The sequence below is a fragment of the Nuphar pumila genome, chromosome 4, assembly GCF_984573655.1.
Source record: "Nuphar pumila chromosome 4, dmNupPumi1.hap1.1, whole genome shotgun sequence".
NCBI classification, from domain to species: domain Eukaryota; kingdom Viridiplantae; phylum Streptophyta; class Magnoliopsida; order Nymphaeales; family Nymphaeaceae; genus Nuphar; species Nuphar pumila.
The window spans coordinates 18,866,685-18,883,813 of record NC_143252.1 but is presented as its reverse complement, the minus strand read 5'-3'; the positions used below and the strand labels follow the sequence as shown (position 1 = coordinate 18,883,813).

General features: G+C 40.3%; 1 protein-coding gene across 3 annotated transcripts; it reads right to left on the bottom strand.

The window, feature by feature from the left end:
- Window positions 1-10,423: 10,423 nt before the first annotated feature.
- On the bottom strand, window positions 10,424-15,872 carry LOC149839556 (uncharacterized). 3 transcript variants are annotated; one of them, XM_090002618.1, is made up of 2 exons: window positions 11,014-15,767; window positions 10,424-10,884 (listed from the first exon to the last, which is right to left on the bottom strand). In XM_090002618.1, the coding sequence occupies exons 1-2, from the start codon at window positions 15,536-15,538 to the stop codon at window positions 10,868-10,870; spliced, it is 4,542 nt and encodes a 1,513-aa protein (XP_089858744.1). In that variant the 5' UTR covers window positions 15,539-15,767; the 3' UTR covers window positions 10,424-10,867. The 3 variants fall into 3 exon arrangements, with proteins under 3 accessions (XP_089858744.1, XP_089858745.1, XP_089858748.1); XM_090002619.1 differs by lacking the exon at window positions 10,424-10,884 and having other exon boundaries at window positions 10,900-15,633; window positions 15,726-15,872; XM_090002622.1 differs by lacking the exon at window positions 10,424-10,884 and having other exon boundaries at window positions 11,719-11,861; window positions 11,972-15,766.
- Between the last annotated feature and the right edge of the window lie 1,257 nt (window positions 15,873-17,129).

Below are 17,129 nucleotides of genomic sequence, written 5' to 3'. Positions count from 1 at the left end.
TAATAGTAGAGGGGAAAGAGAGCCAGGAGGCACTCATATGAAGCCCTCATCGGACCGACCCCGTTCGGATCTTGTTTGGATCCGGTCCACCAAAGGTGAGATCGGATCTACTTGGACAGACTCGGAGCTGCCAGTGATCGGGTCGGATCCGAATATAACCAAATTGAGACAATGTATGAGGATTGACGTGGATGAACTATTGGAACTCATTGTCATAAATATCGCTGATATTTTGGTTTTCTAACGAGAAATTCGCATAATGTGAATATCTTAATAAAATCATGAATGTTTTGAAATGCCACTTATCCTACGATTTTATTGGCATCACTATTGTCCTCTTTTTTTATTTTGCAATTTTTCTATACTTTTGCATGTTCTCGCTATTTTTTTCTTATATGTTTCAAGTATAAATGTATCGAGATTTGTCTAATATTTTCAAAAGAGAAAAAAACGGTTTCAAATTTATCTAAAGATTTGCCAAGTAGAAAAAAATCCTAGAATGCAATTTATGAGTAGGTGGGAGTCAATTCTAAGGGTCCTTATTACAAGTTGGGGTTATGCAGACCCTACGAGTTATACAACTATACCTAGGGATGGCAGTGGACCGGGGAAAAGCGCCCGCCCCATTTGGACCGGGGATGAAGGGTATGAAAGAGGGATGGAGGCGGGGACGAAGGTTAAAATCCATTCCCGTTCTGGGATGGAGGTGGGGATGGACTTACACTTTTCCCCGCCCCGATCCCTGCCTAGCCCCGCCCCATCCCCAGTCCTTCTAAAGGATGGCAATAAACTACGGGGAAGCCCCGCCTCATCCATGTTTGAACCGGGGATGGAGGACATGAAACAGGGATGAAGGCGGGGTGGAGGTTAAAATCCATCCCCGTGTGGGGATGGAGGTTCTAATCTTGAGACGGGGCGGGGGTGGAGACCCTGTCCCCCGCCCCGGTACATTGCCATCCCTAACTATACCATTGAGTTTTGAACCTGCAACGTCCCAACACAAGGTGTGACATGCACTAGCTGCTCTTACCAGAAAAGCAAGCGGAGGCCCTTTGTATTGGGAAGTTGAATTCGGTCCTTTGTCAACAGGTTATAGCAAAAGTCCAACAGTGTATGGACTAATGGAAAACGAAGTTGAATTTACCTTTGCTAAGCTAGGGCTTGATGCATACCTCGGTTCTTCTTTATGAGCTGAGTTCATGAGGTCCAAATGCCTTTGGAATAAGTTGGGGAGCGAATGGCGATGTGGGTTCCGGTGCTTGGAAAGACATTATACGAGGATGGAAGAAGGTTGAAGTTTTCATTTCTTGTGAGGTTTCGTATGGTTCTTCTACTCGGTTTTGGACTGATACCTGGATCCTCATCAGGCTCACCTTTTGAAGAATTTGAAAGCACTACCTGGGTTAGCCCTTGCAACTTGGGAGTAAGAGAGGGCAGCATCTGCAGCACCAGAGCACATTGAGTAGCCTGGAGAGCTCGAGGTTCTTCAGTATAGGACTGTGCTGATAGAGGGTCGTGACAGATATGTCCAGGAGTCCTTGGCAGGCAAGGATGCATTTTCAGCCATTCCCAACTTTTTCTTTTCAGACATTCTCAACTTTGGAGATATACACAAATCCACGCTATCAAGGTGTGGATCCTTGAATTTTTAAAAGGCTTAAAAACACAAGTTTTCCACCAAAAAGATATGTTTTCTTTAAAATGGACCCAAAACCGAATCTCGACTTTGAGAAAGTGTGAGAATAGTTCTTCAAGGTAAAGAGCATTTTCTCCTCCGATGAATAGAAATCAGGGCATTGTAGAGATTCGGACCTTGTGTGAGAGACAAAAAAAAGATGAGTTCGATGGTATAAACCACCAAAACTCGAAAAACACATGAAACAAGCAATATACAAATATTAGAACTATCACAAACTTAGAAAAATACACAAATGAATGAAATACAATCAGAAATTAAAACCAAATCTCACATCAAGCTTAAGTAGCCCTTTATATGGTTGACGAACATAAAAGAGCGTGGACGACACTTTGATTAGGCACAGGCTCCAAAAAAGGATGAGATTGAGAATTGGGTGTTAGCCTAGGCTCAATGAAGGCTTACACTAAGCTAGTCAACTAGGCCAAGTATGCTAGGTTAATCGGCTAGGCTAGGTTGGGGTCTGTCGAGATTCCGACAGAGTGATGGTGTGATGAACCCAAACATCAACAAACTTTTTTTAATAAAAATGTTATTGATTTTAAACAGCAGAAGAAAACTTGGTTTATGAAAACTGAATCAAGAGAAAGCGTTATCAACTCCGAACTAAACTCAAAATTCAAAACCAACTATCATTTTCTTTTCATTCAAAAGAAAGTTCATCCATATATGTAAAACTCGATAATTTTTTTGATAATTAAAATAAATAAATGATAAATTATTGAGGCATTTATAATTATAATTGTGAATTCTTAATTTTCTTGGTTTTAAATAATTATTAACTTTCATCTTAAGATATGAAGAATATTTCAAGAATAATTGAAAAAGCTAAAGTATGAAGACTAAACGAGTATGAGTGGTTTTAGTTCTAATTTTGATATTTGGATCCAATATGGATATGAGGTATTATTTGGATTGAATCCAATGGTTATGGATTGGACTCTCATAAGGGATGTCCTATCTGGACCTCTATTTGGATCCAAGAGTCCATATGAATTAGATCTTATCTAATTTTAATTTAGATAAATAAATAAAAGTGATAATTAAGATTTTAATTAAACATTTTAATTAAATTAATAATAAAGATATTAAAGATGGTGGTATGTCCCACACCTTTTGAAAAGATAACATTAGCTAGGTTTTGTTAGTGGTTGGTTGTTGAATAGTCAAATCTAATAATTCTAATTAAATAAAATTTGAAAAAATCAAATAGCAAGAGAGGAAGGAGTCTAGAAGATATTTTTTTTTCTAGAAATGACTCTTCTCCCCCTCCACACGGTTTTGGAGGGGAGAGTCCTCTATCAAGTGGGTTATGGCTTATGGAGAGGGTTATTTATACCCCATCTCACATGCCCCTCTCATTTTTTAGAAATTTATTCTCTCTCTCTCTCTCTCTCTCTCTCTCTCTCTCTCTCTCTCTCTCTCTCTCTCTCTCTCTCTTTTCCCTTTTCGTTCTTCTTCTTCCTTAACTCCTAAAAATGTCCAACAGGTCTAGAGTAGTGTGAGAAGCCATTATACTTGTGATGGTGTAGAGATTAGACTACCCGATTTTCTCTTTGTTTAAAGGATCTATCGACTTTATACATATATCAAGCATGCATATATGAATTATATTTATTTTTAGAAGTATATTTATATGTTTGAACCTATTATACATTTTTTTCTTTATGAAGAAAGTGTTATTTGAATTTGCAAAAGATGGATCATAAATTTTTTATAAAATCAAAGAGTCACTAAGAAAACAACAAAGCACCCAATGGATTTTTTATCATCGATATTGCCAACCCGATCCACATCAGAATAGGCATGAATCTAAAAATCATTGTGTTGCGGAACCAAAAGACCAAAGTAAAGAGTGTGTTCAACATAACGCAAAATTCTCGTGAAGATCATCCGATGAGTGGTGGTTGGACTATGCATGAACTGACATGCCTTGTTAATAGCAAAAGCAAGACCTAGTCTAGTCAAAGTAAGGTACTGAAAAGCACCAACCACAGTAGTGAGTAGGGTTAGAAAGAGGATCACCCTCATGGACAGAAAACCTGATTAAAGTGACCATAGGGGTGCAGATAGGTTTGGTGCCTGTCATGGTTGTACGGTCCAGCAGATCCAACATGTACTTTTGTTGGGACAAAAATAACCCATTTGAATGAACCTGAGATTCAATGCCTAAAAATTAGGTTAATGCACCCAAATCATTAAGAGCGAATTCAACACCCAATTGATCAATAATACGAGCAACATAATCAAGTGAACTACCAGTGATTGATGATTCCATCCACATAAATAAGAATAAGCACATTAAGGTCTTTGTGGAAAATGAACAATGATGTGTCACATATCTCTTGAAAGACATGGATGTCTTTAAAGAGATATGTGAGCCAAAGTACATTTGATGTTGTGTTGGACAAGGATCTGTATTCTGCTTCTGTATTGGAATGAGACACAATCCTCTGCTTGTGTGTAGACCATGAGATCAAAGAGTCACCAAGAAAACCAACAAAGCACCCAATGGATTTTTGATCATCGATATTGCTTGCCCAATCCACATCGAAATAGGCATGAATCTGAAAATCATTGTGTTGTGGAACCAGAAGACCAAAGTAAAGAGTGTGTTTAACATAGTGCAAAATCCTCTTGACGATCATCCAATGAGCGGTGGTTGGACTATGCATGAACTAGCATGCCTTGTTAATGGCAAACACATGATCTGGTCTAGTCAAAGTAAGGTACTGAAAAGCACCAACCACCTAACGGTATTGAGTAGGGTCAGAAAGAGGATCACACTCATGGACATACAACCTGATTGAAGTAGCCATAGGGGTGTAGATAGGTTTGGTGCCTGTTATGGTTGTACGGTCCAATAGGTCCAACATGTACTTTTGCTGGGACAAAAATAACCCATTTGGATGAACCTGAGCTTCAATGCCTAAAAAATAGGTTAATGCACCTAGATCTTTAAGAGTGAATTCAACACCCAATTGATCGATAATACGAGCAACATAATCAAGTGAACTACCGGTGATGATGATGTCATCCACATATATAAGAATAATCACATTAAGAAGGTCTTTGTGGAAAATGAACAATGACATAACATGAGAGCTCACAAAGCTAATGCTTAGAAGAAAATTGCTCAACCATTGGTACTGGGCATGTGAGCCTTGCTTAAAATCATATAGAGCCTTGTACAATTTGCACACATTGTTCAGATAACGAGAATCGACAAACCTTTGAGGTTGATGCATATATACCTCCTCATATAGAACACCATGTAGGAATGCATTATGAACATCCAATTGACGATAGACCAACCCAGGGAGACAACAACAATAAGAACAATATGAATCATGGACGGTTTCACTAAAGTACTAAATGTCTCAAAATAATCGACTTTTGCTTCTTGATTGTATCCTTTTTCAACATGTGAGCCTTATATCTTTCCAAGGTACCATCTGCCCGACATTTGATCTTGAAGATCCATTTGCATTCGACAATATTAGTATTAGGTGGAGGAAAGACTAAGCACCAGGTTTGGTTTTTAAGAAGAGCATGGAACTCATCATCCATGGCAGAGCACCAGTGTGTGTGTGTGTGTGTGTGTGTGTGTGTGTGTGTGTGTGTGTGAGTGAAACATGTAGGTTCATGATTGAGAGGCAACTCAGTAAGATAAACAAGAGGAAGAGGGTATCAGGTAGCAAGATAGATTTTGGGTTTCAAGGACACGGTTTGAGATCGAGTAACCATAAGGTGGGAGCGAGGGAGCGTGTCGACTTGAGGTAATAGAGAATGTGAGTCGAGTTGAGGCACAAAAATAGGCAGGATGGGAGTGGGTGGGGCGGGTAATGGTGACGGGTCTATGGGATCCGAATCTGAACGGTGGATTGGTGGTGACTCTGGAGGGAAGCCAACTGGAGGGGTGAGCGACCGGGGAATAGGAATAAATAGAAGGGCAACTAGAGGTGTGGAGGAAGGGTCCAACTCAGGAAGGTGTGGGGATTGTTTAGACGAAAAATCACTTTCATCAAATCGGACATTACGACTAATAACAGTCTTTCCCGAAGAAGGGTCTAGGCAAAAATATTCTTTGTGTTGTCCATTGTACCACAAGACACATTTTTTGCTATGAAATTGAAGATTGTAGTTATTATATGGTCTAAGACAAGTATAACAAGCAAAACAAAAAATCTTAAGAAACTTATAATCAAGAATAGTGTGATAAAGGATGTGATAAGGGGATTTGTGGTAACATTGGATGGCATTCTATTAATTAAATAAACAAAAATCAAGAAAGCATAATCCCAAAATTTTTATTGTAATCCTGTTTGGACTAAGAGAGTTAGCCTAGTCTCAACTATGTGTCGGTAATTATGCTCTACACATCCATTTTGCTAGTGAGTGTGTGGACAAGTGATTTGGTGTTCAATACCACACGATTTCAAATAAGTAGATACAAGTCTATACTCACCACCCCCAATATGTTTGAATAGCCTTAATGTATTGCCCAAATTTGGTTTCCATAAGTTTTTGAAAATTTTGAAATATGAGAAACACTTTAGACTTTTTCTCAATAAGAAATAACCATGTAAATTTGGAAAAAGTATCCACAAAACTAACATAATAAGAATATCCTTTGACACTAGGAGCCAAAGTTACTACCCAAACATCAGAATAAACTAAATCAAGTGGTCCCTCAATCTTATGTGTAGACGATTCAAAAGGTACAGTTTGACTCTTACCCATTTGACAAGCCTCGCACACAGAACTATAACTATGATGCTTATTTAAAACAAGAAGACTATGCTTATTTAAAACTTGGCTAACAACCCGAAAAGAATGATGACCCATCCTGATAGATGCCCCTTCACCTAGGTAGGCAGACACACCATGTCCTTCCTTCTGCTGTCCACATTTGGTGATGTCAAACCTGCAGAGACTGCAACCATTTGTTCACTGTAGAACTGTTGTCCCTGTTTTGGGAGCCTTAACATAGCACCGATCACGATAAAATTCAAAAAGCACATCATTGTCTTTAATAAACTTTTGAACATAGAATAGATTTCACGTAATAGCAGGAGCATGCAGAATATCTTTCATGATAAATTCAATGTTACCACTATGAAAGATAAAATCACCAATATTCTGAACATGAAGACAAGAACCATTACCAATTTTAATGTGATGACTCCCCTAATATTCGTTCTGGAGTGAGAGGTTGTTCGGGTCTGTTGTTACAGTGGTGGGTAGCACCAGAATTAGGGAACCATGCTCCATCATCAACATGATGTATCATGGTAGCATTATAAGCTTTTGGGCTCAGTGGATCTTTTTGAAATTTGAATGTCTTGCACTACAATGCGCCATGGCCCTGTTTTCAGTAAGCCTGGCATGTAGTACGACATTGAGCAGCTATGTGTCCTTGATTTCTGAGCATGGCATGTAATAAGATTTAAAGACCCGCTAGAACTGGACTGGTTGTAGCCACGGTTTTGGCCATTTCTATTAAAGTGTCATCCTACTCTTCCACGTGAGGAGTTTAAGCAATTTTGTGAACTTTGACTTCCCTGAGTCTGACTCATATTGAATTGTTTGTAGGTTAGATTGGCCATGAGTGGCTCTGATTCATCGAGCTCATGCAGTTGGGCTTCATGAACAAACAGCATACCAAGAAGATCTTCGGGAGAAACATGATCTTCTCCAGTATTTATCACAGTTCTCAAAGAGCCATGTTCACTCATGGGTAATCCAACAAGGATAAGGATAGGTATAATAAGATCATCATAGGATATAAGCTTTTTGGCCATAGCCAATTGATGGGTGATGCTTTTGGCTTTGTAAAACTATGTAGTAATATTGTCATATCCCTTTTTTCAAACTTTGCAACTAGGATTTCAATTGTTGCACTCTAGCTTTAGAGTGCACAGCATAGGTTTTTCTAATAGCTTCATATGCTATAAGATGTGGTCAATTCTAGCCACTTGACAATGCACAATGTTAGAGAGGGCAAAATCCAGCTCAACAATAATCGATCCATGTGTTTCCACTTGATGAAAACAGAGCTTTTCTCTGTTTCTTTTCCTACTTAGCTATTATATTCATTTGAATGTGGTTTTGAACCATCAAACATACCCCCATAAGATTATAACTTTTGAGCAGGATTCCCACAAGAAAAATATATTCGTGGACAGTTGTACGGACAGAAAATGTGGTAGACTAATAGGATTAGGAAGTAAGGGAAAGAGTTCAACCATAGTAACTCACGATAATGCGGAACAAGACACGTCACCGTATGATGACATCAACCTAAACTCGATGAAGACATGTCACTGGATGACGAGAATCTTTGATGCCTTAAAAGAGATTCATGCACACACAACAATGAGTTTTACATGGTTTGACTCAGGATGGATATACGTCCATGACTCAATAATTTTCTCTCTATCTCTCTTGATTCTTTTGAGAGATGAGAGTTCCATAAAAATAGTTTTGGAATACACGGTTTTGGTACTCATCTTATTAGAGTCCAATTCACAATACACAATACACAGCTGGAGTTATCTCCACGATGGAGTCTCTCTCTCTCTCTCTCAATCATCTCTTTTCATTTGAAGTCTTCACAGGTTAAGATTCCGATAGATGTATCTATTTAGGTTTCTAATGACATGTAGAAAGAAGACTTGGAGGAAATCTTGGCCGTCTGGATGTTTCTTAACTGATTTGGATCAGTATTGGACGAAATCTTGGACGCCAGGACTTCACATAATTGCTTTGGATCAGGATGACCAGCACTGGATTAGGGAAGGTTATTACCTAAATCCATCGTATCCTTAACAACGGGCCAGTGGAAGAAAGAACCGTAGGCCTCGATTATGAAAGGGTAAAAAAGAAAAAGACTACCACCAGGCATGAATGAAAACAAATCACATCCTGAGCAAGCCCCTCCTCCTCCTAATCAGCTAATCGTGGGTTGCACACCTAGAAAACCAATCGGAAGCCCAGCCAGTTGTCCACCCCTACGTAACTCAAGCAACGCTTTCAGGTACCCAAATAAAATACCCGCCTCCGGAAACCCATCGGCCAGATTATAGCATACGCAAATAATCTGTTTACAACATAAAAATGGCGATCCCCCCCCCACAGAGTTGGCTGCCTCGGCTAGATTTATGAATACACAGAAAGAATCTGGAGTACTGAGAGGTCGCACTTTCATAACCAAGATGCCTCCGGAAAAAATCCCGCAGGGGGTTGAAACCCAGCTTCCCCATGTAATCCAAAAAAACAAAAAAGAGATCCCTTTTTGATAATTTACAGGAGATCCCTGAGTCACCTCGCCATGAGAATTATTTCTTCCCTTCAAATCAACTTGGGCAATCTCGGTTCCTTTTCATCATGAAAATCAGTGTGTTCAATATGCAAGTGATCATTCACATAATGTAGAAAGCACCTTCAAGTGAATGTAATTCATTCACATACAAGTTGGCATCATTCAATGCATAAACTGCTTCTATTCAAGATTTTATCCTCACAAACATCTTTCTCGCAAAAATGTTGGTGAGGACAAATCTTGGAATCTTTTGATTTTTCAAAAGATGCATATATATATATATATATATATATATATATATATATATATATATATATATATATATATATATATATATATATATATATATAATCACTAGAATATGAGAACTAAAAATATGGGCATTTCCAACGTGTTTGTGTTTTTTGTAAATCAAACCATGTGGATGTGCCTGGCATGGTGAATTTGCTAGGAATCAACTGTTGGATAGTGTATTTTTGATAAAAAAAATGTGATTTTTTAATGCTTGAATATTTATGATGATTATGAGCCATTGATTTTAAAGCCTTAAAAAAATCTTTTTTATGCATCACAATAGGATGATTCAAGAGTGGGTTCTTATAAAACCAAGCATGTAGATCACATCCGTACGGTTAGGTTTAAGAGAGAAAAACAAAAAATCCATGAAAAACACGGTTCACACATTAGTTCTCATATTCTAGTGACTATATATATATATACTGCAACAATATTTTTAAAATATCAGTGATATTTGTGACTATGCCTAGCACACTCTTCACCTAATAATCCTCAACAAGTACAAATATTGTTCACTGACATCCTAGATAACCAGATACCCAAACGATTCAAAGGTTCACATGGATGAATAGATAAGTTGAATTTTCTACGGATATAGACAATATCAGTTACTGACTTCTAGGATCAAATAACCTAGAAATCCTTGTGACCACCGGATCAAATTTCAAACAATTTGTAGCAGCAGCTGTTATCAACTTATTCGAAAAGAACTATGGAGTTAGATAAACAAAATTGCAACAGGTAAAGGATATGCAAATTTTGACATCCAAAATCACAATTATTTCCTTGCTTCATTTGGTGAAGATGAGAAATTTTAAACTACCAGCTTTACGGGAGCGCATCTTAAAGAAAGCCCTACTGAGATTTGGCAATACATACACAAAAGGAGCAAAGCCAGACAATTCAGCTTTACAAGTTGCTTCTATCCGACACATTTTCAGGAGAGCACGAGTAGGAAAAATACGAATGAGCTCATCCAGGCTTATAAAAACACCATCCTCAAGCTGCTACTGTTTTATAAGAAGATTGATAATGAGGCATTTGTTACTCAATCAATGATAAAAATATTATAAATCTAAATATCGAAAGAAAACTTGCAGCCAAAATGAAGTGAACCAAAACAATCATAAAACCTGAAATAAAATTCAGTAGCACTTGCACAATTGCTTTTCTGATTTAAGCAATTTGTCTGAAACATGTTAGGCTTAGGAGAATTCAGACACAGGACAACAACAAAGAGGTAGGATTTAGTATCAACAACCAGAAAGGCAGCAACGTGATAAGACCATAAGGACAATATCATTCAGAAAGACCATGAACGTGGCAAGGCTGTCAGAAATTCGTGCAATTCTAATTTCTCAGACTACATTCTGTATACTTGATCTAAAGAAATACATGCAAATTCTTTCCAAACAGCATGGCGATGACACCTAATCCTAAAAAAGGTACAAGAGGAAAGGGAAAACTGTCAGCTAACTACACTACCTAAAATGTGCTTGCCTTTCAGAGTCCACTTTGTTAAATACACCACATAAGCTCTCTTCAATTCCTCAGTTCTGCACTTGGGCTGAAATGCATGCCAAAACATTTAATGTTATAATGCATGGATAACATCAGAAGACAACACGGTTTAGGGTAACACATATCTAGCAGCAGAATAAGAAGTTGTGGATTCACAAGAAAAGAATAACCATACCTGAAACTCTTAGCTCATCCTGCCCAGGAAATGGAGACGTTATATTACCATCGGCAGAAGCTGCATCTTTGATGCCTCGCATTGTAGATCTTGGGGAATCTTTAGATGTCGAAGAAAGGTACCTCAGCCTGTAACTGACGAGTGATGGTCCAAAAATGCTGTATTTACCAGCACTACTGAAGGCAACTTCTGCATCTGGACGTCTCTTGAAGACCACTCTGGCACGGCTGGTCTTTCTAAGAACCTCAGTTTCTGATTCTTCCAAGGGGCCATAACGGCTAAATATTCTGCTCAAATCAGACTCTGAAGGAAGAACATCCCCTTCAGTAAAAGTCAGGATTAATGCTGTAGGAGAGCATTCCTCACCAGACTTCTCATCCGAATTGTACATCCCATTTTCTTCTTCCAAATCTTTACTCAATTGAGGGTTAGCATCACCTGCTGGTTGGTCTCTATCGTAGTCCAACTTGAACCCTACCCGAGGAGAGCCTGACAGCTTTGGAGTGTGCCTTTGATTCTTTGCTGGACTTTCCACAGGTGATTTCGCTTTCCTTTTGCGCTTCTTCTTTAACAATTCTTCTTCTGGGCTACTATAATCATCAGCCCCATCAGTCAAATCCAACTCCTTCTCATCAAATTTGTTCGTTTTGGAGGAACCAGGTCTGGAACTAGACAATTTGCTCTTTCCAGACTTTGTCCCAGATGACCTTTTCCTGGCAGACCTAGAATTAGACATTTCCCCTCCAAATGCCAAATCGGAAAATTTTCTTCTGTCTGGTCTACGATCCAGCTTTTCCAATGACTTCTTATACCACTTATAGCTTGAACCTTTCTCATAAAGTGAGTTTCTGAAGTTAGTGAAGAAATCAATTATCTCTGATAGTGAATCTATTCCCTGTAAAGGATTCTGCGCAGCCGCACAGAGCAGTAATAGCATCTCATCAGAAGAAGAAATCACCTTTTGAACACGTTTTCTTTTTCGAACATTGGCTTTAGGTGTCCGTGGGATTGCACTACCACTTTCGACTTCACTATCCTTAACCATAGTGACATCAGTAACATTCTTTGGAGAAGTACCAGTGCTGCACTTAGTGATTGGAGAGGGACCCGTGAGTTGGCTTGCAACCTTGGTGATGCGGTCTCCCATCTTGAAGGACTTATGAACAATAGGAGTTTCAGCATCAGTATCTCTTGACAAATTGGACCTCCATTTCTTTTGAGCAGAATCTTCAGGTGTGGCCGAACTATTAACCTTTTTATTCCTTTTACCGCTAGGTGGTGAAAGGACCTGAGAGTTCGTCTTCTTGTCAGGTTTTGCTTTGCCACCAGGGGCCTCCTCCCCTGCAGATTTGAGATCTCTGGGAGAGACAAACCTTCTTCTTTTCTTCTGAGAGGAGTCCACAGAATCAGAACCACTGGCCTTCTTTTTCTTTCCACCAGAAGGTGAAATCGATTTGGATTTCTGTTCTTTCCCACTGACCTTCTTTTCACTAGGCGGTGAAATGGACTTGGGTTTCTGCTTTTCCCCACTTGCCTTCTTCTTCTTTCCACTAGGCAGTGAAATGGACTTGGGTTTCTGCTCCTTCCCACTGGCCTTCTTCTTCTTTCCACTAGGCGGCGAAATGGACTTGGGTTTCTGCTCTTCCCCACTGGCCTTCTTCTTCCCACTAGGCGGTGAAATGGACTTGGGTTTCTGCTCTTCCACACTGGCCTTCTTCTTCCTTCCCCTAGGTGGTGAAATTGACTTGGATTTCTGCTCTTTCCCACTGGCCTTCTTTTTCTTAACACTAGGCGGTGAAATGGACTTGGAGTTCTGCGCCTTTCTCCGTGCTTTTGCATCATTATCAACATAAGTAGACTTTCTATCCATCAGCTCAGCTAGGCTCTTCTGCTTTCTACTACGGTATGGACTTTCTTCTAGAATCCGTTTTCGTTTCCGAGATGAACTAGGTTGTGTCTTCCCTCCTGCACCTTCTGAAAGTGATCCAGGGGTCATCTTCCCATCCCCTTTAGGACTCGGTGTAGCAAGCCCAACAGAACCTCCCTCATGAGAATCTTTTAAGGGTGAAAGACCCGCCTCACCACCAAATATTCCATCATATATATGAAATGCTGGAAGTTTTAAATAACCTTTAGCAGAATAAAAGGCAGATAACTGAGCCTGAACGAAAGTAAGTTCCAGTCTGTTAATGCCTCCTCCAGGACAAAACAGAGCCAACTCTTTGACATATGCGAGAAAGCTCTCTGGTTTAAAGGATGCAACTGACAGAGACTTCCCAACAACATCTTGTATGGTTACTCCTTCTCGTATTCCAGCATTCTCAACCTCAGGGAACTTCAGCCTGTTATATGCTTCCTCTGGGAAGCAGCTGCAAGTCAGCCCCAGCTCTATTTGCCTAGCAGCTTCTTCCAACACGCAATCAATGGCATTAAGAAAGGCACTAGAACTACTCTGGTTTTCCATCTGCGCAAAGTTTGTCCAGAAAGGTTTCAACTGAGGTTCATCACACCATGCAAATGTACGGTCCCCGAAATAGGCTATCAGAAAGCTATCCTTTCTACAGTACTTTAATGCTTTTTCAGATGACTCTGAAGCATCAAATATCTGCCCGGGCCACCAAGGATGACTCTTCACTTTACCCCATACCAAATCACCAACAGAAAAATTTTCCTCTTGAGACCGGACATTCTCAGGGAAGACCTCCACAAAATATGAATTATCAAGCATTTCATCATCTTCTGTGACCTCATCAGCTTCCAAATTTGTGCTTCCAGGCACCTTTTGACCATCATGATCACCCGTCTGCCCAGCATGGGCAAAACGATGCTCAGCTTTTTCATCAGAGCATGATGCTTCAAGTTCAATCCCTTGATCACCCATAGCTTCCATAACTCTAGCCCCATTCCCTGCATCATGATGTTCTCCAAGGGACGAATCATCCCTTATGCTAGTTTCATTTTCCGCATCTTCATTTTCATTCGTTTGCACACTACCATTATCCTGACTCTCCGTGAGCAAAGAGGCACCTGCCTCAGCATCATGAGCTCCAGCATTCTGCACTTCATCCGATACAGTGCCTGAAAACCTGTCTTCCATATTCCGATCCACTGCTGTAATAGCAGCAAATCCAGATGGATCGCTATCCACCAGACTGCCAGCTGAGCTGCTGGATTTAGTATCCACGTTTGAATCATCCGCTGGAAGAGAAGTTCCAGCAACACCCATGGCAATGTCGTCATTCCTTTCTGAACTCACACTTTCTGTTCCAGCATTTCCGTCATCATCTTTAGGAAACAAAGATGCTTCACAAACTTTGCCTTCAACACCCTCATCCTGATGAGCATTTCCCTTGGTTCCATCATCAGCTGTGCTTTGCACCAAACTATCGCCACCCTCGCCGGGCAAGGGAGCTCCCATATGCTGCTCTGCAAGATTACCGCGAGTCTCATCACTCTCTTTTACTGCTGACACATCACCTTCTCTTGGCGACTCCTCAACATTCCGACCCTCTTCAGGAACAACATGATCCACGTCCATAACTCCAGATACAGCACAAGTCTTCACAGCATCCGCATCAGAACCACCATCAACAGCAGCAGTTTCTAGATCAACAACTTCAATCCTTTTGGAATACGCCATCCCCACAGTTTCAGCCTCGGTATGATTTTTCTCCAGCTCTTTAGAACCACCGCCTGCAAAATCAATCTCTCTACTCTTATCTTCTGCTTTTTGACCGGGTTCGATTTCCACAACTTCAATGCTCGAACTCTCCTTTCTTTGTGAAGGAGGAAATCCAGCCTCTGTATTTTCACAGACAGAAACATCATCTCTTTTACCGTCTGAAGCTGCAACTGCCATTTGATCAACCGAGTCCAGAGTAGAACTTCCATTCTCCGTATTCAAACGAATGACTGGACTCTCCCTGTTCTTGTTCCCATCAAAATCCTCACTGATGGTATCGACTTTCACATCAGGCCTCTCTTCCAAAAATACAAAATCCCGACTCGGACCTTTGCTAACTATTTCAACTACTCTATCCACCACAGGATTAGCGGTATCCACCACTCCATCCGATACAAGGTCGCTCGGTTCACCAACTGGGAGAGACGCGTTCGCCTCTTGGTCCCCGCCACCCATTTTAACATCAACCTTCTCTTCCAAAGCAACAACTTCCTCAATCGGACCTTCGCTAACTACTTCAACAGACGCCCCAACAACCACCGCACGATCAGCGCCATCGTCCCCTCCATCAGGTACTAGGATACTCGGGTCTTCAACGGGCAGAGAAGGCGAAGCCGCCGCCTCGCTCTCGCCACCCAAAGATGCATCGTCCCCAAACAAAGCTTCCACCTGATCGCTCACGCTACCTTCACCAGCAACAGGGCCCGCTGGGGAGTGTTTCTCTAGGTTTTCCTCCCCAGCCCCAACACTGACCCTAGAATTGCCGTCCTTCTCCCCAAGGACGACCTCCGAGTTCATATCTGGACCTTCCGCGGCACCAGTCATGGCGTCAACAGCAGACATAAAAGATAAACCTTAACCCTCACGCCCCAACCCTAGATCACGAAGAAGGAATCGACCACAACGACCAGCAGCAGCAGCAGAAGAAGAGAAAAACCCTAGAAAAGTATACAGTGAGTTAACCACAAAAAAAGACCCAATCAAAGAGAAACCCTAATCAAATAGATGATGATGATGATGATGATGACACCTCTCTATATGTCCGAGGAGAGGACGTTGAGAATTCGAGCTTGTTCAATCATGGCGGTCGCCCGATTTGCGGAGAGAGAGAGAGAGAGAGAGAGAGAGAGAACCCTAGAAAAAATAATTATGGAGAAATATATAAAAAATAGAAAAATATCCGGCGATGCGTTGCTTTTGTACCGACTAAGACCGAAACGAGGGGTTTTTTAGTCATTTTTCGTGTGATGTCCGTTTTTAACTTTTGAAATTTGGGAAAATTTCTACAGCGATAAGAAGAAAAAAAGAAAATTTACCCTCAAAAATCTTCCGTACGGGTTTCGAGAGCTGCGAAAGTTGCTGGTCGAGGGGTTGAGATAAAGATTGAATTACCCAAACCTGATGGTTTGATCAGTCAAAGACGAAAATGAGCACCAAGTAGGGTCGGGGCTGTGCCCGCCAATATATCGGGTATGAGGTGGATACTTCATTCGACCCGAATTCGAATTTCCAGGTAGGAGCATAATATACTGACCCGAACATTATTCAAGTCGACCTCAACCTCACCACAACAATACATGGGTCAGGTTTGAGCTATGTGCCTTTTTTTATCTTTTATCTTGAGTATTCAAGACCGGACAACCCAACCTGAGTATTTTATAAGCAATTTTTTAAATAAAATTGCATATATTAAAGACACTTTAGATTATAATCCAAACCTGGGTGTGTTATTTGTGCACACTTAGGTTCACCCTGATGGGGATGGATATCCGTCCCACTTACTGCCTCTTAGGTAGACTGGTTTGATAGGACTACCCAACTCTAGGGGTCCGATCCAGTGCAATGTTGTCAGTATCGGTTTCGGAGTCAGACTCAAACCGAAACCAGTTGAACAGGCTATTTTTAGTTTTCTAATGTAAAATATCATTAAAATTTATCAGAATATTAAAATAATTTTTAAATATTAAGATATAAAAAATTGATTGACGGCCAAGTCTCGATAAGCCCTTTTCAAATCGATTTTGGGCCAATACCGGTGTTGTGTATCGGCCGAATACGTATCATATTGCACAAGATGCTATTTTTAAATAAAATGTAAAAACAACTTAAAATTATATTTTTAATATTATTTTAATGGCTTTAACAAGTGTCACGTTCTACTGTCACTTAATATTTTTTAATTATTTTTTGACCGATTCAGAATGATTCACTTGAGAACCGGTATCTGACCGATTCAACCTGAATGGTTGGCCAAACGATTCAGGCCCGATTCTGATATTGACATTGGCCAATATCTGTCTATTTTCCACATTTTCGCTTGCGACTGTGGCCACATGACCGCCGGTTCTCTCGCCAACACTTTCGAACTTTCTGCCAACGTTACGTGCTTTCTCTTACAGGTAAGAAAATGCGGACAGTTTATTATTATTATTAT

Excerpts from the sequence above, each read along its gene's own strand:
- LOC149839556 (XM_090002619.1), bottom strand. The coding sequence starts at position 15,538 with ATGTCTGCTGTTGACGCCATGACTGGTGCCGCGGAAGGTCCAGATATG.